The sequence below is a fragment of the Monodelphis domestica genome, chromosome 6 (genome assembly GCF_027887165.1).
Source record: "Monodelphis domestica isolate mMonDom1 chromosome 6, mMonDom1.pri, whole genome shotgun sequence".
NCBI lineage: Eukaryota > Metazoa > Chordata > Mammalia > Didelphimorphia > Didelphidae > Monodelphis > Monodelphis domestica.
In genome coordinates, this window is record NC_077232.1 from 84382209 (window position 1) to 84404938 (window position 22730).

At 39.5% G+C, this 22730-nt stretch overlaps 1 protein-coding gene across 2 annotated transcripts in view; it reads right to left on the bottom strand.

Moving 5' to 3' along the window:
• Positions 1-14017, bottom strand: part of CPZ (carboxypeptidase Z) — an 82813-nt gene extending 68796 nt beyond the window's left edge. For both annotated transcript variants that reach the window (XM_016423338.2, XM_007496805.3), the window contains exons 1-2: positions 13773-14017; positions 3582-3614 (exon numbers count right to left, since the gene is read on the bottom strand). In XM_016423338.2, coding sequence (XP_016278824.1) covers positions 3582-3614; positions 13773-13869 — 130 coding nt within the window. In that variant the 5' untranslated portion in view covers positions 13870-14017. The remainder of the gene's footprint in view (positions 1-3581; positions 3615-13772) is intronic.
• Positions 14018-22730: the final 8713 nt, after the last annotated feature.

Sequence of the window (22730 nt, forward strand, 5' to 3'; positions counted from 1 at the left end):
CCTCATGTGTGTTTCTTGAAGACAACATATGGTAGGGTTTTGGATTCTAATCCATTCTGCTATTCATCTACGTTTTATGGGTGAGTTCATCCCATTCACATTCAAAGTTATGACTGTCACTGGTGGACTCCCTGGCATTTTGATATCCTTCCCTAATTCTAACCTTTCTTCTTCAGCTCTACCTTTTTAGTACAGTGATTTACTTTAAATCAGTCCCCCTTGTCCCCTCCCTTGATATGTTTCCCTTTCTAGTCCCTCCCTTTTTGTTCCCTCCCCCTCCCCCCTCTTCTTCCCTCCCTTTTTTGTGTTCCCTCCCCCCTCCCCCCTTGGTTTTCCCTTCTCCCTTCCCTTGTTGGGTAAGATGGAATTCACGATCCCAATGGATCTGGATGTTCTTCCCTCTCAGAGTTGATTTCCCTGAGAGTAAGGTTTAAGTAAAAACTCTCTTCCTCTCCTTCTTATAGGAGTTTTCTTCCCCTCCCCTTCCCGTGTGAATCTTTGTGTGAGAAAGATTATTCTATTTGGTCTTTCTTTTCCCCCTATTTACACATTACATTTTCCCCACATGTTAGTATACATAGATTGATATAAATGTAGTCCTTATAGAAGAGAGTTTGGGTAAAAGAAAAAGATAACATTTTTCTCCTTTTCCCTTTCCTTCATATTTACCTTTTCAGGTATTCCATGCTCTTTGTTTTTCGATATCGAACTTTCCACAGAGCTCTAGTCTTTTCTTTGCAAAAACTGGAAATCTTCTATTTTGTTGAATGCCCATACTTTCCCTTGGAAGTATATAGTCAGTTTTGCTGGATAGCTGATTCTTGGTTGAAGACCCAGCTCTCTTGCCTTTCTGAAAATCATGTTCCATGCCTTAAAATCATTCAGAGTGGAACTTGCAAGGTCTCGTGTGACCCTGATTGGCATTCCTTTATATCTAAATTGTCTTTTTCTGGCTTCTTGTAGGATTTTTTCTTTTGTTTGAAAGGTTTGGAATTTGGCAATTATATTCCTGGGAGTTGTCTTTTGGGGATTTAGTGTAGAGGGTGTTCTGTGAGCTCTGTCAGTGGCTGTATTGCCCCCTTGTTCTAGAATCTCTGGGCAATTTTCTTTGATTATATCTTGTATTACGATGTCGAGTTTGGTGTTTATTTCTGGCTTTTCTGGAAGTCCAATTATTCTTAAATTATCTCTTCTTCCTCTATTTTCCAAGTCATTTTACCTTGTCAGTGAGATATTTTATGTTCTCTTCTAATTTCTTGATCTTTTGGCTTTGCTTTATTGATTCTTGTTCTTTTACCTGCTCGTTGTCTTCGAGTTGCCTAATTCTGACATTTAAAGCCTGGTTTTCCTTTTCAGTTTTGGTCAAACTGGTTTTGTAGATGTGTGAATTTCTTTTGCATTATTTCCCACTTTTCCTCCCAGAATGCTTCCATATTTTTGGTCATTTCTGATTCAAATTCTTCATGGGTTTGTGGAGAGTTTTCATTTCCTTTGGAAGGTTTCAGAGCATTTGCTTGTGTTTCCTCTTCTATCTCCTCTGTATTTTGTATTTTTGCTCCATAAAATGTGTCCAAAGTCGCCCCCTTCTTCTTGTTTTTCTTGTAATTTGGGGGCTTTTGTGCTTCTGTGGAGTTTGCCATCTCTATCTGAGTGGGGAGGACTAGCTTTTCTTATCTCTGTCTGGTGTTAAGAGGTTTTAGCCCTAGGCAGATTGTCCGTTCTATGCAGTTGTTTCCCGGGGAAGCCAGGAATTGTTGGTGTTTCCCTGTTACTGCCCTCCTCAGTTCCCTCCCGATGCTTCTCTGTTGCTTTACTTCCACGCTCTGAGCCTGGCTCAGCCCTTTCCGCGGGGTGTTTGTTTCTGTGCCTTAGCTGGCCAGCAGAGCCAGAACTCTGAGGGGGGAGGGGCCATGGCTTCCCGGAACTCCAAGGGCTCCTAATAAGATTAACTTTTCTGGGTTGAACTGAGTATGCTTTGAGGCAGGGACCTCAAGACTGGGATGGAAGGATCCAGCCAGGGGGCTGCATGCTCCCCTGTCTCTTTCTGTTTCCCTTCTGTCTGGATGCCCCAATGACTGGGTTAGGTTGTTTTCAGGATGTGGCCTTCAGAATAGCCAGCTCCCGAGGCCTTTTTGCCAGCCCTGAGAGTTACTGTTGTTTCAGAGGACCCTGTTCTCTGAGGGGGGAGGGGCCATGGCTTCCTGGAGCTCTGAGGGCTGGTGATAGGATTAACCTTAGACTGAGTATGCCCTGAGGCAGGGACCTTCGGTGAGACTCAGATGGAAGGATCTGGTCAGGGGGCTACAGGCTCCTCCTGTCTCTCTCTGTTTTCCTGCTGTCTGGGTGCCCCCTTGACTGGGTCAGGTTGTTTTCAGGAAGCAGCCTTCAGGATAGCTGGCCCTGAGGCTCTGAGGTTCCCTCTGCTGCCTCGTACTCAGCGCTCTGGGTTGGGAGGATGGGTCCTGGGACCTTCCTTCTGCCTACCCCTTAGGTCCGAGTGATCTCATGTTCTGGCTTTTGGGGGGGCCTTATATTTTGATCCAGGTCCAGGTCCAGGTCCAGGAGGAGGATTCCCGGGGTCTATGCTGTTGTTTGTTTTGAATTTCAGTGCCTTAGGAGCATATAGTTTGAGTTCGGTAGGGAAGGGTTTCCGGAGATCTGAACTTTAGCTTTCTCTAAGCCGCCATCTTGACCGGAAGTCTGGGGCCAAATTTTCACTGAGATATTAAGCAACTTGTCAAAAGTCACACAATTAGTATGTGTTAGAGGTGGGACTCGAACCCAAATCTTCCTGGTTCTGAGGTCATCTCAATATCAACTACACCACAGATGAGAGAGACAGACAGATAGACAGAGAGAGTATATAGATAGAAACAATAGATTTTGTCACTGGAAATAACCCTATCAGTTAGCTTAGCATAACTACTGCTACTGATCCCATCAATAAAGCAGGAGTGAGGGGTAAAATTGGGTAGTTGAATTAAATGAATTCATTTCGAGATCAAAGGAGATGACCTCACAGATCATTGGTAGCACTTCAGTCTGGGACATGACCATTTACCCAATCTCTCAAATTCATAACTGTGGGATTATGAAGAGAAATTTTCCCTTTCCCTCACCTTTCCTAGCATCACTTATCAAATTCTGTGGATCATAACCTACAATATCTCTTAAATTTTTCCTTTCCTCTCTATTCTCACTTTAACTCCCTATAAGCCCATATTGATATCCATTTGGACCATTGCAATACGCCTCCAATAGTTTTTCTCATCTTTATCCACTCCTATACCTCACTTCCAGTCTACTGTGTGTTGCTTCCAGAATTAAATTTCTTATATGTAGATCTGATTATGTCATTCCCAGAATTTGAGGCTCTTTGCAACCTACTACTCACTGTCACATCAAACAATCTATTAGTTAACAAACATTTGGAGACAAATGATTGAGTGCCTCTGCTTACCTTTGTGGCCTTAGGCAAGTCCCTTCCCTAGTTCCATCTCTATAATATATAAGGAGTTGGACTTTAGAGGTTCTAAAACCCAGTATTTAAACATATATACACACATACATGCATACTGTACCATTTTCTGCAGTTGAGGAACTGTGGCATTCTCCTGAAAATAAAGGGAATGGGGAAATTAATAATACATTCAATGATTTTTAATTCATTCCTACATTCAACAAATGAAATAATAAAAAAATAGACTGCAGACTGATTCTAATCCAGGTTTTGCTCCTAACTCAATATGAAGTCACGGGAATCACCAAGAAGTGGATAGAGAACTTGAAGTTAGGAAGACCTTGGGTTCAAGTTCCTCAGGCACTGGCTAGCTGTGTGAGACTCAGAAAGTTACTTAATATTTCTACAGCACCTCAGTGCCTCATCTGTTAAATGAGAGGGTTGGACTAAATGAACTCTGAGGTCTCTTCTCTCTCTAAATCTAAGAGCTTGTGAGTCCTTAAAATCAGCAGGTCATGAGCATGTTGGAGGTTTTTCTTGCTGCACTATTATTTGATGCTTAATATCAGGTAAAAAGTCTCTTCTAGTTTTGGTACTCCAGCAATCTAGGTGCTCTTTGGATATCTTCTTTGTGGCATGGAGATGACTCCACTTCCCAAAGTCTGTCACTGACTTTCAGTCTCTATCTGACTAAGCTAAAAAGGCTCAAATAGGAGTCTCTGGAGGACTTTATATTTGTTTACAAAAGATCAGCCAAGATGAGCACAAAATGTTCATCACCAGGCAACTGGCCACCAAGGGAGGCCATTCTGCAAGAACATGAACTCAAAAAGCATGTCTACTAATATGTAGAGAGGCTTTGATCAGCAGTAGAAGAGGGAGCCCCCATAGAGATGAAAAGAGGGACCCATGAAAAACTAAATTATTCTGGGTGTTCAAATATACCCTTAGTGCAACTATGAATTGGCCCAACCATTCTGGGAATCAATTTGGAATTTTGCTCAAAAATGTGACCAAATGTCCATACCCTTTGACCCAGAGATCCTAGAGTACTATTACTTCAAAAGGTTCCATACATAACAAAATATCTATTACACGACTTTTTTTTAAACCCTTACCTTCTGTCTTGGATTCTATACTGTGTATTGGCTCCAAGGCAGAAGAGTGGTAAGGGCTAGGCAATGGGGGTCAAGTGACTTGCCCAGGGTCACACAGCTGGGAAGTGACTGAGGCCAGATTTGAACCCAGGACCTCCCGTCTCTTGGCCTGGCTCTCAATCCACTGAGCTACACAGCTGTCCCCATATAACACTACTTTTTGTAGTAGTAAACAACTGGAAACAAAGCAGATACTCAACAACTAGGAGGATGTCTGAACAAATTATTGTATTTGAAGGTAATGGAATTGACCCATTGTCTGATACTGTGTTTGGCATGTTTTTCTTCAGCCATTTCAGTCATGTCTGACTCTTTGTGACCCCATTTAGAGTTTTCTTGGCAATATTGGAGTAATTTGCCATTTCCTTCTCCAGTTCACTTTACAGATAAGGAACCTGAGGCAAACCAGGTTTAAGCAACTTCCCCAAGATCACACAGCTAGTAAGTGTCTGAAGCCAGATTTGAACTCAGAAAGATATGTCTTCCCAACTCCACGCCTGGTTCTCTATTCACTGTACCACCTAACTGCCCATGCTTGGCATGTAGCAAGTTCTTAATAAATACTTGTTTGATAAATATTTGGTTTAATACTTCCTACATGGTTAGACATGATGATTATAATACAAAGAAGCATGGGAAGACCTAAACAAAGTGATACAAAAAAAGTAATCAAAACCAGAAAAACAACATAACAATAACCATAATAATGTAAATGCAAAAAACAAGAAGATAATTAAAACCAAATGCCATAAAATCAAAGGGTCAAGATTGGTCTACCTAAAGAGATACGAGAATATATCTTTCTCCTTTCTTTGTAGAGGATGGGGTACTATGGATATAGAACATTGCATATAATTTCAGATTTATTAGTTTGGCTGAACTGTTTTTTACTCTTGCTCATTAGGTTTAATAAGTGAGAGCTCTTTCAGAAGTGGTCAGAAGTGGAAGGATATACTAGAAAATGGAGTTTTGAGTATTGTAAAAACTAATATTAACAATTTTGAAAACTAAACTTAAAAATAAATGACGTAGGCCATAAGGGATCTTAGAGATTCTTTAGTCAAAGCCCTTTATTTTGGAAATAAAAATCCTGAGACCTGGGAAGGGAATGAGTCTCACCCCAATAGTAGATAGAGTACCTAAAAGAGCCAAAATTCAAACCTAGTATGTTATCAATTTCTCAACAAACAATATCATGAACATGAGTACCTTTTCCCAGTGTTATTTCATACTAGTTCCCTTCCTAGAATCTTGCCAATTTAAAAAAAAATCCATTTCTACAGCATCTTTTAGGTAACTTGAGATCTTTTAAACAAATTTAATTCAATTTAACAACTATTAGGGGCTCACTGCTTACAAGGTATTGTGAGATACAAAGTAATACTTCCCCTCAACCAACTCACATTAAATAGGACATTAAATAGACAAATCTGCCTAGTATATGACATTCAATCTCTCAACTCCATGTCTTTGCATACATGGTCCTCCATGTCCAGAATTCACTCCCTCTTCTCCTCTGCTTAGTAGAATCTCTAAATTTGTTCAAAGCTCAGCTTAAGCAGCACCTCCCACATGAAGCCTTTCTTGGTCCTCTAATTACTAGTTACTCATCCTCTTTTTTTTAAGACAATCAATGATATTTTGAATCATTCATGAATTGGATGGAAGTGAAGCAAAGTTGTCAATCTCATTTTCTTTTTAAGGGTCATCAAAGTCCAGTGGCAAGACAAAAGTCAGGATGGCTGGTGCTGCCCTTAGATGAGACAGATGACCTTGGTTTCTAAAATATCTGACCAAGCTCTAGGTACCTCATGGTACCTGCTTCAGCCAACTTCATGGCCATTGGAACGAAGACTTCACTCAGCTATTAGTTCTCCCTCTGTGAAATTGTTTTGTCTAAACTTTGTATTTACTTGCATGTGCTCCTTCTATATCCCTATTTAATGTCTATTTAATGTCCTATTTAATGTGAGTTGGTTGAGGGGAAGTATTACTTTGTATCTCACAATACCTTGTAAACAGTGAGCACCAAATAGTTGTTCAATTGAATTAAAATTGTTTAAAAGATCTCAAGTTAACTAAAAGATGCTGTAGAAATGGATTTTTTTTAATTGGCATTATGTCCAAAATACCAAGAACCTCAGAATTTAATTAGCTTCATTTTCATGCCTAAATGTGAATAACTTCAAAGTTCTTGATTAATCTCATTTCCCAGCCTTTCTGATTCAATTCAGTGAATGAATTAATAATAAATTGATGGGGGAGAGAGGGAGACATCCTTATGAAATGAGAAGCGAATTGTATTTAATGTCAGGAGTCCAGCTGTGGTTCAGGCTGTGGTACTTCCACTAGAAGCCAGTCCCCTCTTCTTTCCCCTAGGAATCTTTGTTAATAAAACTGCATTTTGAAAATCATAAAGTATGATCTCACCACAATCAAACATGAGGATCAAATGAGCTTATGAACAAAACACCCTCAAACTCCTGAAGGGTTCTGTAAAGATTCAATATTACTATTATTATGCAGTTGTTATGTTATTATCTAGTGATACAAATAAGAAGTGGTAAATTCCACTGCTCCCACCCATTTGGCATAATGTTCCCATGAGCATATGTTAAGTGTGAATTTATTGGGTAAATCAGCTTATTTTAGCCTATGAGTCACCGACACTTAGGACATTAAATAGTGCCAGACATATGCTTACAATGGTCTAATTTGGAACTTGAACAAAATGTGACAAAAATCAATACTCTAGAAGAACCAGAAAAAAAAATTACAAGGGTAGCAATACTGTGTGTGTGACACTCACACTTCCAACTTTAATACTCTCATGGAAGTAATAAAGATGAATTAGCATCTGTCAAAATGAGGAGGTTGGACCACACACATGCCTAAGGAATCTGACATTTCCATGTTCTGGGATCCCTTCTAACGCTAATGTTCTAAGGCATCTGAAATACTATGTTCTTTTTTTTATTTAATTTTATTGATTAAGAAAAAATTTCCATGGTTACATGAATCATGTTCTTTCCCTCCCCTCTTCCCCCCATAGCCAACACACAATTCCACTGGGTATTACATGTGTCCTTGATCAGAACCTTTTCCATGTTGTTGATGTTTGCACTAGGGTGATCATTTCGAGTCTACATCCCCAATTATATCCCCATCAAGCCATGTTCTCAAGCAATTGTTTTTCTTCTGCATTTCTACTCCCACAGTTCTTTCCCTGGATGTGGATAGCATTCTTTCTCATAAGTCTATCAGAAATGTTTTGGATTATTGCATTGCTGCTAGTAGAGAAGTCCATTACATTCAATTGTACCATAGTGTGTCAGTCTCTGTGTACAATGTTCTCCTTGTTCTGCTCTTCTAACTCTAAATCATATGTGCTTATTACTTGTGTGACTCAGGCAAGTCATGTCACTTCTCCAAGCAGAAGACAATGAATGAGCCCTGACTTTTGGGACAGAGGATCTTCTTCTAAGCCAGTTTTCTTCACTTTAGAATGATCCTCTGAAAGGAACTTAAACTATTAAGGACAAAATCAATTGCTCCTCTATGGTTTAGTCTCTGGATCACAAGAATAATCACTCTACATCAACTCCTGGAGGTCATTCCAGTTAATTATTCCTTTTAGCACAAGAGTATTCCAACACTATGTTCTTAAGTCCCTTCCAGCTCTACTTTTCTAAGGAATTTGAAATTACATCTTGTATTTCTACAACTTTGATGTACTAGGGAATTTAACATACCATATTTTGATGCTCTACTGTGTCTGACATGTCACATGTTCTGAGATCCCTTCCAGGTCTGATGTTCTAAGAATCTGACATATTTTCTGAGTGAGGTCCCTTCCAGTTCTATCATTCTACATTCTTTGCTCTTGGATCTCTTCCAACTCTGGCAGTTTCAAGAAGAAAATGTGATTCTAAGGCAAAGAAAAACGGCCCAGCAATCAGAATTGTTTAAAACTTGAGTAAGCTGAGTTGGTGGTGAAGACTTCTCATTGGAGGTCTTCAAATAGAGGCTGGATACGCACCTATTGCAGATGTTGAAGAGGATATTCTTGGACATAAATTATAAAAATATTCTCTCCTTGAGGCAAAATGTTCCAAGTTCTTTCAACCATTCCCCGTGTGGTCTATTCTCAAGTCCTTTCATCATGATGGTCATTCTTCTCTATAACCATAACAAACATTTCTGGTGTCTTGTCTAACCAAGACAGTGGCAGCAGAATTAGCACCTTCTATGTTCTAGACTCCCAGGTTAGTCTGTGAGTTCCAGGTTTGTCCTATGAGTCCTTTCCAGTTTAGAGATTCTATGTTCTAATGTTCTATCAAGCACTATCCTTATAGAATTATATAGATTTAAAGTCAGAAAACCTAGGCTCAAGTTTCCACTTGTCTAGAGGGTTTCTTAATACTCTTCTAGCTCTAAATCATATGTGCTTATTACTTGTGTGACTCAGGCAAGTCATGTCACTTCTCCAAGCAGAAGACAATGAATGAGCCCTGACTTTTGGGTCAGAGGATCTTCTTCTAAGCCAGTTTTCTTCACTTTAGAATGATCCTCTGAAAAGAACTTAAACTATTAAGGACAAAGCCAACTGCTCCTCTATGGTTTAGTCTCTGGATCACAAGAATAATATTTTATAGTCATTTGCCTTGAGTTGGACCATAAGCGTTAAGACAAATGAACTATTTCATTAGCACAAAGTATCTAGATATATAAAATATAATTAGAGTCATGAAATTTAGAGCTCAAAAGTAGTTGAGATAAACTATCAGTTCCCTCCCTTTATAAATAAGGAAACTGAGACCAACAACATTTTCCAGTATCACAAAAAAGCAAATCCATCTTCTCCTACTCCAGAGCTAACATTTAATTCTCTGGGTCACTCAATCTTTTAGCTAATTTTAAGGTGTTGTAATGTAGATATGGGGTCCAAAACATGGAATTAGTCAGTCCTGCTATTCTCCATCCTAGACAGACAAATCTAGATATGTTGTACCATATTCAGCTCTGGAGGCCATATTTTAGTTTAAGGAAGCCATTGACAAGTGGAATACAATCTGAAGGACAGTTTCCAGGAAAGTGATTTGAAAACAAGTTATGCAAGAAATGGTTTAAAAGAACTGAGGAGGCTTAGGGTGTAGAGGAAAAGAATTTGAGGATACCAGCATTTGAAGGACTATCTTGTGAGAAAGGAATTCAATTTAATTTGCTCTTTCCTAATGGACAAAATTAAAATAAGGAGAGGTGCAAGTTATAAAGAGATAGATTGTGCAATACTGAAATAACTATCTAGTGATAGAAACTCGTTAGAGGTGGAATAGATTGTCTTGGAATCTGATAGAGGAGATTCAGATTCTGAGTTAGAGTTGGATTATAATCCCTCTGAGACTTCTTATGCCTCTGAAAATCTATCATTTTATAATATATGTCAGCAAGGAGTTATATTAGATCATTGGTTTCTATTCTGGGTTCCCTGGATCTCAAGGGACAATATGGAGAGACTTAAAGGGGTCCATGAAATTGTTGGAGGGAAAACCTATTTTCACATTTCCTTCATCTATTTAGCAACATTCATCTGGGAAGGGACTCATAGACTTCATGAGGTTGCTAAAGGGGCCTTAGACACATGCAAAAAAAATGGTGGAAAAGCCCTGATATAGGGGATCTCTGAGGTTCCATTTCTAGTTCTGACTGTAATTCTGATTTTTTGAAGTGTTTCACTCTAAACACTAGGTGGCGCTGCTGTTAGCAGTTATGCGCATACGTTTCATTTGAAAAATCAAAAATTATAGAAGCTCTGAATCATAGAAACATTCAGCGTTGGAAAGGACCTTGGGGCATATCTTCCAAACTGCTGGAATCCTCTATAAAGCATTTCTGACAATTGTTTATCTAGCCTCCTCTTGAGCAACTCCAGTCACAGGGAGATTACCCACAGCCATTGCCTTGTTGGACAGCTCTAATTGGAAGTTATATAAAACTGAACCCTGCCTGCCCAAAACTAACGTAATATCATTAAATCATACTTTGAAATATGGGGAGAATCTTAGAGCTAATCTAGCCCAATAACTTCATTTTACAGACCCAATAACTTCATTTTACAGATGAGGAAATTGAGACCCAGAGAATATAAATGACTTACCCAAAATCATACAGTGATACTGAGCTGGGACTAAACTCCCAAGGCAATATTCCTTCCTTCCTTTGTATTATTTTGTCTCTTAGCATGCATTCTTTGTTCCTGGTTCTCTCCTTTTTAATCAACTGGGATGTCATTAAATCACAGATTTCACACACGCACACACACACACACACATCCCACCAATAATGTAATTCAATCCCATAATTGTACATATGGGAAAACCAAAACCCTGAAAATTAAAAGGACTTGCCTAAGATTGCGTACCTAATAAGTGACAGACTTGAAACTAGAACCCAGGTTCCTGGACATGTATCCTTCACTAAAAGGGCTTTAGGTCTAATTTTTCCTCCACTTTCTCATGATTGCTTCTACCTCTATCCCCAAATTTCTTTTTTATTTTAATGACATATATCCAGTGCTTTCACTCAGTCTTGGATATGATAGGGTTTCTTCTCCTCCTGGGCACCCTCTTCTGGATATACTCCAGTTTGTTCATATTTATATTAGTTCTCAAAAAAATCAAAACTGTAGAATCAGACTTTGAAATCTTGCCTCCTCTTGAATGTACATTGATTGTCTTCAGTGATAACTACTTCATAGTCTATTCCATTGTTGGACAACTCTAATGAGATCATAATGTTGAAATTAAACTTGTGTCCTTGTAATATTTACTCATCAATTTTAGTTCTCTTCCCAAATGGCCAGGTAGATTGTCAGAAAATTATTGTGTTCAGATCTAAAAGGAACATTAGAAATCATCTAATTCAAATTGTTGTTTTTAGGTCATCAAAAAAATCATTCTGTAGGCTTTCACATTATAAAAAGTTATTTGACAGAGATCCGAAATTTCCCAGAGTTGGTCACTTTCTTTTGGGAAGTTCATTCTTTTCCATTTGAAATCTGAACCCTACAAGGCATAACTACGTAGAACCAGGGGTAGCTAGGTAACTCAGTGAATTGAGAGCCAGAGGTAGCTAGGTAACTCAGTGAATTGAGAGCCAGGCCTACAGACAGGAGGTGCTGGGTTCAAATTTGACTTCAGATATTCCCTAGCTTGTGACCTTGGGCAAGTCACTTAACCCCCATTGCCTAGCCCTTACTGCTCTTCTGCTTTGAAACCAATACATAGTATTGATTTTATAATGGAAGATACAGTTTTTAAAGAAATAATAATAATAAAGGCAAGGAACAAAATAAATAAGTAGTCTTTGGGAAGAATTAATGAGCAATATTAATCAATGTGTCAATCATTCAAAATGCATTGATTGAGAACTTTGTGGAGAATGAACCTCAGGAAGCCTTAGACAATACGATCACTAAAAATAAATCAAAGTATGAAATTTCTATGTCAATCAATAGCATTTTATATTTATTTATAATCATGAAATATTAGAGCTGGAAGGGGCATTAGACTATAGACTGTACCATTAGAACATAGAATCCTTTCCCTTCTATTTTATTACATCAAACAAAGGAAGTAAAGAATTTCATCAAGGACAAAAAAGAAGAAATAGACCTTTTGAGGCAAGAAGAAGTAATAACTGATGAATAGTTCCCAGATTCCATTGGTCTCCATATAATGTCAAAAGACTTAGAGGTTTCACCCATCCCAGACATACTATTTGGATTCCACTATGGATGATTTATAAAGGTACATGAAAAATATCCCATAGAATGAGTGCATGGGTGGGTGATAGTCTGTAGCAGTGTATTCATTAGCCTTATCAGTAAAATCACAGTTCCATGGAACCACTGAAGAGTTTAGGGAATTGGAAGACAGAATTCTAAGGGATCTTAGAATGTAGAATGTAGAAACTCAGAAAGATATTTGAATCTAGACTGTCAAGAGTGAAAAGAGTCCTTGGTATTTAAAGTGTCACAGCTAGGAGGAGTCCTGGGATGTCAGAAATGGCAGGAGACTTAGAATCTAAAATGTTAGAGTTGGAAGAAAACTTGGAGAACAGACTAGATTAGAGCAAGACTAGCTAACTAGATATCATCTAATCCAGCCACCTCATCCTTCCTTATGTTCCATTTTGCACAGAAGAAACATGAATTCCTCATTTTACAACAAGGAAACTGAGGTCCACAGAGTAGAATTTGTGGTAGGGAAGGGAGGGAGAACCTGTGCATTTTCTTCCATTATTACATCCTTTTTAGTTTAATTCTGATAACAATTCCTCAGCATTGCCTGGTTAACCAACACAGAGAACTGAGTAAAGTTTAAGTGAAGTGACTCATATTTTTTGCCCCTAAACTCCCAAAATGGTTGTCAGTCACATATCCAGTCCCTGGAAAGCACTACAAGACCCCATTACCACCATCAAAAGACTCTATTTTCCCCACTCATCCCCACCTCAGACTGAGTCCCCCACTCCAGTAGTCGATCCCACTCTGTATTCCCACAGCCACCCCCCAAATATACAGCAATGTAATCTGGAGACTTTAGGTAACTTCTTTCTGTCTAACGGATCAAACGTTCACCGGGACTGAATACCAGACTGACCAGTGTTCCTGGAAAGGCAAGGAGGAAGATTTCCCAGCTCCCATCCCCCTCTGTCCAAATGCATAGACAAGATGAGACAAGACATATGGCCCTGACCTATCCAGCAGAGACAGCTCCCCAGCTCTAAGTGGCTAGAAGCCCCAGACCACCCCCATACACCACGAGGCTACGCGGCTAACCCTAATACAAGTGGAAGTGGTACGCCAGCGAAATGACCCCTACCTAACTACTACGGGAAGGGAAACAGTCTGTGCTGCTTCAACACTGTCTTCCACCCCTCAGCTTCGCAGCTGAGCGTGACTCTGTCCAGTCTCTTTTAAAAAGACTCCCCCCACCCCCCAGACACCCAGCTTCCCTGCATTGTGCCCTGCAAAAATCTTCAGGGGGCTAAAGGGGCCTCTTTTCCTGCCCTTTGATAGGTGGCTCCCTTCTCCCCTCAGGGCTCCCAATCTCCCCTGGTGGTCAAGGACGTGGCAGTGGCCCCGCTCTTACCGATGGTATCCTGATCGGGCTTACAGCTGGGACCAGCAGCCGTTAGCCCGGTCAGGGAGCCGAGCAGCCCCAGCAGAAGCGGGAATGGTGGCCACATGGGGGGGCGCCCTTTGTCCGCTACGGCCTCAACTGAAAGCTGTGATGTGGCACTGGCTGCCGTGCGCTCCCCTCGCAGCCTCCTTGGAGCCCCGCAGCCTGGCCCAGCCCGTCCTACCCTCCCCTCTTCTCCCTTCTCTCTGCTCCCCCTCCACCCTACTCCCCCCGCCTGCCTGCCCTCCTTCCCTCCCCGCACCGCGCTGCGCCAGGGGCTAGGAGCCCAGATAGAGTGGGCCGGGCTGACTGATGCTAGCATTTTATGGGATCCTAGCGCTGAGAATCAGATTACAGTTGGCAATTTGGCCGCCCCTGCTTCTTAGAAAGGAAAGGGGGGGAGGTAGGATTTTTTTTAATAGGGCTGGATTAGAAGAGAAAACAGATAAACACAGTACTTATTCCTTCTATTGCCTTCAGTCTTTTAGTGAGTTAGAAACTTTTGGGGGGGGCTCCCCCGGAACCTCCTTAAGAGATAAATCTCAGAATTCTTGGTTGTAAGAGAGCAAAAGGAGTCAGGAACCTTTAAAGTGGAAAGAAAAAGGGATTTGTGATAAACGTGCTCACAAAAACCTTGTTTTACAGAGAATACAACTGGAACCCCAAAAGGTTAATTGACTAGTTGGGAGTCACACCATAGAATTAGAATCCAACTCCCCTGTCTCCAAAATCAAGGTTCCTTCAAGTACAGGAAGCCACCACCTCGGTGGATTTGTTCTGTCAAGGGCCCTGAACCTTTCATTTCTAAATTTTCATTCCCCTTGATCACTCTACAGAATTTGACAAGGTTGAGCTCCAACTATCTCCTGCTGACCTTTCTCCTCCCTTGTCTTCTGATTTAGCTGATCTCTCTCTGTTTGAGCTTTATTTTTTTCCTGATTCATCCTTCCCTCAATTTGCTCATGCTCCAAAGCCTAGATTCTCTTTTATCTTCCTCAAAAAACTTCCCCTGACAACCTCATCCATTCCCAGGACTTCTATTATCACTTCTATGGACATGAGTCCATACTTGTGAAGCCAGCCCACCCTCTCCTTCCCACTTACCTTCCTGCATTTCCAGTGGCCTCCTGAATATTTCTCTGTGGAATCTTCAACTTATCATATCCAAGGCATCATCATCTGCTCATCTAGTTCTTCTAAACTTGGTCCTGTTTCAAATTCCCCTTTCTGTTCATAGAAACACTTTCCTCCCAATTACTAAGTCTTCTTGGAATCCTGGATTACAGAAGAAAGAATGCAAAATTTGAAGCCAGGAAACCTGAGTTTGAATTCCAGTTTTACCACTTACTACCTCCCATACCTGAGGAAAGGTATTTAATTTCTCTGAGCTTCATTTTCCTCATTTGCAAAATGAGAATTTTTGAATAAATGATCTCTAAGATCCCTTCCAGCTCTAATTTTATGATCCTATGATCTTTGACTCCTCTTTCTGTCTTATCTTCCACCTTCCATCTGTTGTCAATTCCTGTTCTGTAGATTCCACCCCAAAATAGCATCACCTTTTATTAATTTATTTCCAGCTACAACTACTCTAGTGCAGACCTTCTTTTCCAATTCTCTGGATTACTGTATGATCACTTCTATCTGATTCTTCTGTCCCCTACCTCTCTAATATGTCCTGCCTACAGCTGGCTAGCTGCACACAAATCTCCTTAATGTACAGTTAGGAGCACAGCATTATTCTCCTGATTTAGTAGCTCCCTATTTCTTCTAGGAAAAACTACAAACTCTTCAGGATGGCATTCAAAGTCCTTCACATTCTGGCTCCAATCTCTCTTTCCATTACTATCTATGCTACTTTTCAACAAATTTTGTTTATTAACTATCCCCTACTCTTGTCTTGTACTCATTATCCTGCTCCCTTCATTCAGGGAGACCACCACCACCCATTATGAAAAATATTCCCTCCTTATTTCAACCTGGTGAAATTATTTTCTTCCTTTCAAAGCTCAGCTCAAACCTCCATGAGGTTTTCTCTGATTTCCCTCTTCCTATCTGAAAGTATTTTCCTACTTCTCTCATTTTCTTCTTTGTTACTATCACTCTCTTCTGAGGACCACACTTAAGATCTACAATCCACTAGAATTACATGATATATTTCTTGAAAGCAGAAATGGTCATTTTCCATCTTTATTTCCTCAATGCCAAGCCTAATGCCAGATTTGTGGAATGGAATGAATGGAATGGGAGAGGTAGAACTTAGGTCATGGAATGTTAGATCTGGAGGAGGGCTTAGAGCAAAAATGTCAAAGCTGGAAGGGAATTTGACCTCACCTAATACAACTCATCATTTTACAGATGATGAAACAGCAACCCAGAAAAAGAAAGTGTAAATTGGTGGCAAAGACAAAGCTTGATCATGTATCTTTTTCCTCTCACAATAATTTTATTTTTATTGTACTAGAAAAAAAAATACTGCTCCTCCTTTCAATTAAAGACCTAGTAAATGTACAAATTGTTTTTCAATTCAATATGAAGTTATTCATAAAAGTCTAATATGTGCCAGCCTCTAAGGCACGGTTTCCTAGTTAAGAAGGACATTAAAAAGTATGTTTCCTCCTACAAACAACTATCTTTTGAATATTATAGTGAGACCAGAGAATTAGGATATATATTAAATTTACAGCAAGAAATTAGTCTATTCACCCACTGGTCTTTTTCCACCAGTCAGTTTCCAAACCTAGAAAAAGAAAGGTTGTATTCCATATTCTCTAAGGATTTTTTCCAATTCTACTATTTTACGATCTGTGTACTAAGAACCCTTCCAGTTCCTTCATTATATGTACTGAGATTCCTTTTACCTTTGACATTCTCTCTTCTAAAGCCCTTTCCAGTTGAGACATGTTAATTCCTATGCAGTTAGGTCCCTTCTGGGTCCCATAGACATTCTATGGTCTATATTCACTATATAGTCTATACTTAACTTCTTCCTGTTCTAATATTCTGTGTTATCCAAACTTTGATATTCTTTAAATCCTTCAATATGGCAGAGATTAGAGCTTGGTCATACATCCACACCGAGGTCACCCACTGCATCCAGAGCCAACACCAATCATCTTGACTTTTGACTTGCCACTGTACTTTGATGACTCTGGAAGAGAGAGTGAGACTGATGATGAAATCCAGTTCATGCACAAGTCAAGATATCATTCCATGTCATTGATCCTTTTAGAAAATGAAGTAACAACAATATTGTAGAAACAGCTCTGGACCTTGAGTCAGAAAAGGATCTAGAACTTAGATTCCTGGGCTCTAGTTCAACTCTTCTTCCTAATATCCATATGACACTTCCCCTAAAATTCTGAGTTTTCTCACCTATGCAAGGGAGATGACTAACTTATAGTGTTTCTATGAGACACAAATAAAAGGACCTATGGAAATGCAATTATTGCTATTCACTAATTTGGTGTTAGAAGATAGACAATGGTAAATTTCCACTCTAATCAGAACTATAAATCCCGAACATCCTGCACTGTTATACCCATGGAAAGAGAAGGAGGGGGGTCTTTAAAAGTCAGTCTTAAAAGATCTGAGACAAAGGCAGTTGCTTGTTCCCTCAAGGGGATTTGGCAGAAAGACTCAACATCTGTGCTGAATTCTCCACAGAGAGAGCCAGAGGCTCTCACTGTCCCTCATGATTATGCAATATGGTCCCTTACTCTGATGACACAATTCCATTCCTCTCCTACTGAGTGACCTTGATACTTGTGTTAACTCTTGTGGGCAACAACTTCCTTTTCTATAAAATAAGGAGTCTGAATTAGGTGGTCTCTACTGATGAGATCTTAAGAATCCCAAATCTAACAACTTACTGGCCATGCAACTGAATAAGTCACTTCTGTTCGTTGAGAGTGATGTGGCAGAAAAGACATGGGATGTTTGTGTCAGGGGGATATGTGTTTAAATCCTAGCTCTGCCCCTTCCTACTATTATTGTATCAAACACATTCCCATATCTCGCTGGCCCCAATTTTCTCACCTGATGATAAATATATTGGACTATCCAAGGTCCTTTCCTCTTCTAAAATTCTATAAGAGTTTTTTTCTCTTCCCCATCCCTCCCCACCCCTCAACTAATTTGTGTCTCAGAGATCAATCACTTCTAAAGCTCTTCCTGGACTATTACTTCACAGGAGGGGGAGGGGAGGAATCTTAGGGAATATAACCAATTCTTTCCACTATAGATCCCAGAGAGTAGGTATCAGTTCTGGAGTAGATAGCAGATCCAGTTAGGTAAATAGGCAGTTCTCTCCCATTGGACTGATTGACATGGGAGAGAAGAATCAGTCTGTCCCCCAGAGAGTCCCACCCAGGTACTGATAGTACTAACATTATCAACCATCACCAACCAGCTCCTGAGAGGAACTTGGGCAGAAACAAAGTGATGATGGCCAAAGGGATGCCCTAGGAAATGTTACTGGGGAGGATATTGTCAAGTATCAGGCAACAAGATTTTATTAAGTACCGAAGATATTCCCAGCATTGGAATACAAAGAAAGGTTAAAAAACAAAAACAAAAACAAAGGTTTCTGTCCTCACTGTCCAACACGCAGAAAACTGTATTCAAGCAAGATAAATACAGGATACTTTGAATATTATCAGCAGTGAGAAGGCACTATATCATTAAAGAGGATAGGGGAAAACTTCCTATAGAAGGTGAAATTTTAACTGGGACTTGAAAGAAGGGAGGAAAGCCAGGTAGCAGAGATGAGGAGGGAGAGTATTTCAGGCACAGAGTGTTCAGTGACCATGGTGTGGGAAGTAGAGAAGTTATGCAAGAATGAAGGTTGGCAGGTTAAACGGTAACCTAGTAGATAGCTGGGTGGCTCATTGGATTAAAAGCCAGGCCTAGAGACAGGAGGTCTTAGGTTCAAAGCTGACCTCAGACTCTTCCTAGTGGTGAGACCATGGGCAAGTCACTTAATTCCCATTGTTTAGCCCTTATAATTCTTCTGCCTTGGAACCAATACACAGAATCAATTCTAAGGCAGAAGGAAAGGGTTTTTTTTTTTTTTTTTAAGATAACCTGTAGGAGGAAGGACCACTTCCCTATCTCTATTTTAGCACCCTAAGGCAAAACCCTGGTTATATTGCCACCCAGCCATACTTTTGACTCAAATCACTATCTTCTCTTAAATCAGTTTCACTCCTTCAACCAAAACTTGACCTACCTTCCTCTTTTGTACCTTACTTTGCAAGAAATCTCTTCTGGGATGAAAAGATCTACATAAAGGCTGGCCTTATTTCTTTTTTAACATCTACCACTTTCTAGAAGGGTGACTACAGCCCAGATACCTCCACTTTCTGGGTTTATACTTAGTCATCCTTAAAATGGGGATGATAATACCTGAATTACAGGTCATCTCCATAACTGAAGCAATACCCTTTATAATTCTCAAAGTGTTGTATAAGTGAATGCTAATCTTATCAGAGTTTTCTCAGTTCAATAGGTCATCTCTCAGCTTTGGGTGGATTAAAAGAATTTTTTAAAACCACTTGAGTGCAAAATTTCATTTTCTCTCTGTCACTGGACAGACTTCAATTCTATGTGTCAGAGGAGATCCTCAAAATGGTGATTGTCTACTTGAGAGCACAAATCAACAGGTCAGCTCCCCGAATATCCCTCCTCCATCTGGCTCCTGGTGGTTCCCTAGCAGTCAGTAAAGAGGCTATGGAAGTCTTCCCTTCCCTTCCTCTTCAAATCCTCCTCTCAAGCTTCTACAAGTAATAAGCAGTGGTGAGTTGCTGCCTGAGCTGGGGACTTAATTACATGGCAAAGCCAATAATGGATCTAGCCTGGAAATAGTCTGCCAGGGGAACCTTCTTAATTACAGATGTTGGCCCCAAATAAATAAATACCTAAAGGAGCAAAATGAAGCTAATTCCAGGGATGATGAGAAATGGAAGAAGCAGATAGGGAGAAGGGGACAGAAGTGGTTGGAGCTTTTTTTTTTCCTTTTGAAAGGAGGAAAAAAAGAAAAGTGATTAACTCCTGTTAAGGAGTACTTAAAGAATTGTAAAATTCAGAGGTGAAAAAGGCTGTATAGATAGCATCTGCTCTGAAACCTGACCTTGAACAAGCCCCTCTATTCTGACTCTTGTTTCTTTTTCTTTGAATTGAGGGGCTTAGACTGAATGACAACCAAAGGTCCCTTTGAGATCTGACATTGGATATTTTAAGGTTCTTCTGGATTTGATATTCCATATTCATATCACTCATTTGGCACTTATGATATATTGCTTTATCTGTTTACAAGGACATGGACTTCAATTGTGCCTTCATTGATACAAGGAATTTCCAGGTGAGAAGATTCCCTCTACCAAGGCTGGCAGGCAGGCCATCTTCCCTGTAACTTCTGGTTTTAGAAAGGTTGCTGGGACAGTGGCTTGCCCAGAGTCACCCAGCCAATGTGTCAGAGGCAGTTCTTCTTGCCTTTGAATCGGATTTTCTACTCATTGTTGTTACATGGTGCCTCTATTAATACCAAGTGTCCTTGCACTAAAACCTTTGGTATATGCTGTATATTATGTATTGCCTTCTATACTGCCATATAGCTGACTTAGTGAATAAAGTGCCTGGTCTAGAGTTCAAATGTGACCTCAGATATGTACTAGCTGTGTAACTCTGGGCAAGTCACTTAATCCTGCTTGCCTCAATTTTCTCATCTATAAAATGAGCTGAAAATGGAAATGGCAAACCACTCCAGCATCTCTGCCAAGAAAATCCCAAATGGATTCACAAAAAGTCATCTAGGACTGAAAAACAACTCAGCAATAACAATAACAACAATACTGCCATCTAGATTTTAAACTCCTTTAGAATAGGCATCATTTTTTATGCCTCTTTGTATCCACAGAGTGTAACATAACATGGAGACATAGTATATGCTCAGGAAATATTTAGTTATTACAATTCAATTCAATATTTACTAAGTTCCTATGATGTATAACCCCACTTAATTCTAAAACCTTCCCTCTGATGATCCTTTTCAATTTATCCTATGTATAGCTTATTTGTACAAAGTTGTTATTATATTATTCCCTGGCCCCATTACACTGAGCTCCCTGAAGGCAGGAGCTGTTTGTTGTTGTTGATGTTTTGCTTTTATATCTCCAGTATTTAGCTCAGTGTTTGGCACACAGGAGGCACTTGATGTTTATTGGTTTATTGTCTGACTGACAAAATGACTTTGGACTTAGATCTACAAATACGAAAACTTTAAAAATAACAGTCTTTTTTCTCAAAGAGTTTATAATCTAGAAAAGGTAAGAAATGTCTACAAGTAACTAATAATAAAAATGAGTAAGAGAAAAGTATGAGAACGAGATCAGAGAACCACGAGATAAAAGGGAGGGAGGGAGGGAATCTCCTCAAATTTGAGAGATCAGAATGCCATGTAAAAATTAGTATATATATTGGGCCATTATGGAAAGAAAAGATTTCAAGGAAGATAGAGATACAGAGAAAATAAATCTCAGAAATGAACAAAATATAGATCAGGAAACAAACTTTCCAAGGGAAATACAGAGGAATTGAGACCAGAGAAAGCATAAAATTAGAAAATGGTGAAAAATAAAATATAGATGGAATATTGAGCTGATAAAAATGGAATAGTATGAAATAAGGCTGAAGAGGTGCCAGTCTTGTGAAGGTCTTAAGTGCCAGGATCAAAAGTTTGCTTTTATTATGTAGGTAACAGGGAGCCACAGAAAGTGGGATAACTTGGGAATCTGTGTGAAGGATGGCCTAGAGAGAAGAAATACTGGAAGTAAAGCCAGTAATAAAATTGGCTATTATAATAGCCCAGCTATTAAACTATTAAGCTATTAAACTAGCATTTACATAGTGTTTTAAAGTTTACAAGAATAAATATCCATAATAATCTATATGATATGTAAATAGGATGTATCTTGTCTTTGTAGCATACCCTATATTTGCTCCTTGCAACAATTCTGATAGCTAGAAGCTAATTATTATCTTCAGTTTATAGAAGGGGAAACTGAGACTAAAACATGTGACTTCCCCGGGGTTACCTACCTAGTGAGTGGAATAGGATTTGAATTCAGGTGTTCCTGGCTCCAAGTCCAATACTCTACCCACTAGGCTTCCTTCAACAAGGCTATTGGTCTTATGAGTATAGAAGAGGGGAATAATGCCAGAGATGTCATAGATATAAAATTAACAGGATTTGGCAACTGATTAGATGTAGAAGGTGAGAAAGAGGGAAAAGTTAGTTGACTCCTAGATTCCTCCAGGTGACTAGAATAAGGTCATGTCCAATTTTTCATGGTTCCTCTTTGTGGGTGGGAGGTGGGCAGCTCTTAGACATTTCCCTATTACTCCTCCCCTTTGCAACTTACTTGGTACATTTTCTTCTTCCATTTGAATGTAAACTTTCTAGGACACTATCTTTTTTTTTTTTTGTTATTTGTATCCCCAGCACTTAGAAAAGTGCATGGCATATAATAGCTGCTTCATAAATGTTTATTGACCAATTGGAATCCATACAGATATTAGCCAGCGAGCTAGTCATGCAGATATTATATAACCACAATAATATTCTATAACCAATATATGTAACCAGCAGGTGGCACTGACAGGTAAGATTAGCTGTGCATTTAGAAAAATAATCACTTTGGGATTTGGGGTTTAGTCACTCCTCCCAAATCACATCTACCTTCATTTACTAAGTGGCCCATGAGTGTCCATGCCTTGATTCCATTTACTTTAGAAGACCAGGAGCTTCCCTGTGATGCTTACCACTTCATGTAGATTAAAACTTGTTTATTTATTACTAAAAAAAAGGAAAAATTTTACTATAAGCTAGGCATCTGATAGCTCTCATCTAGGTATGTGAAGGTTCATTAG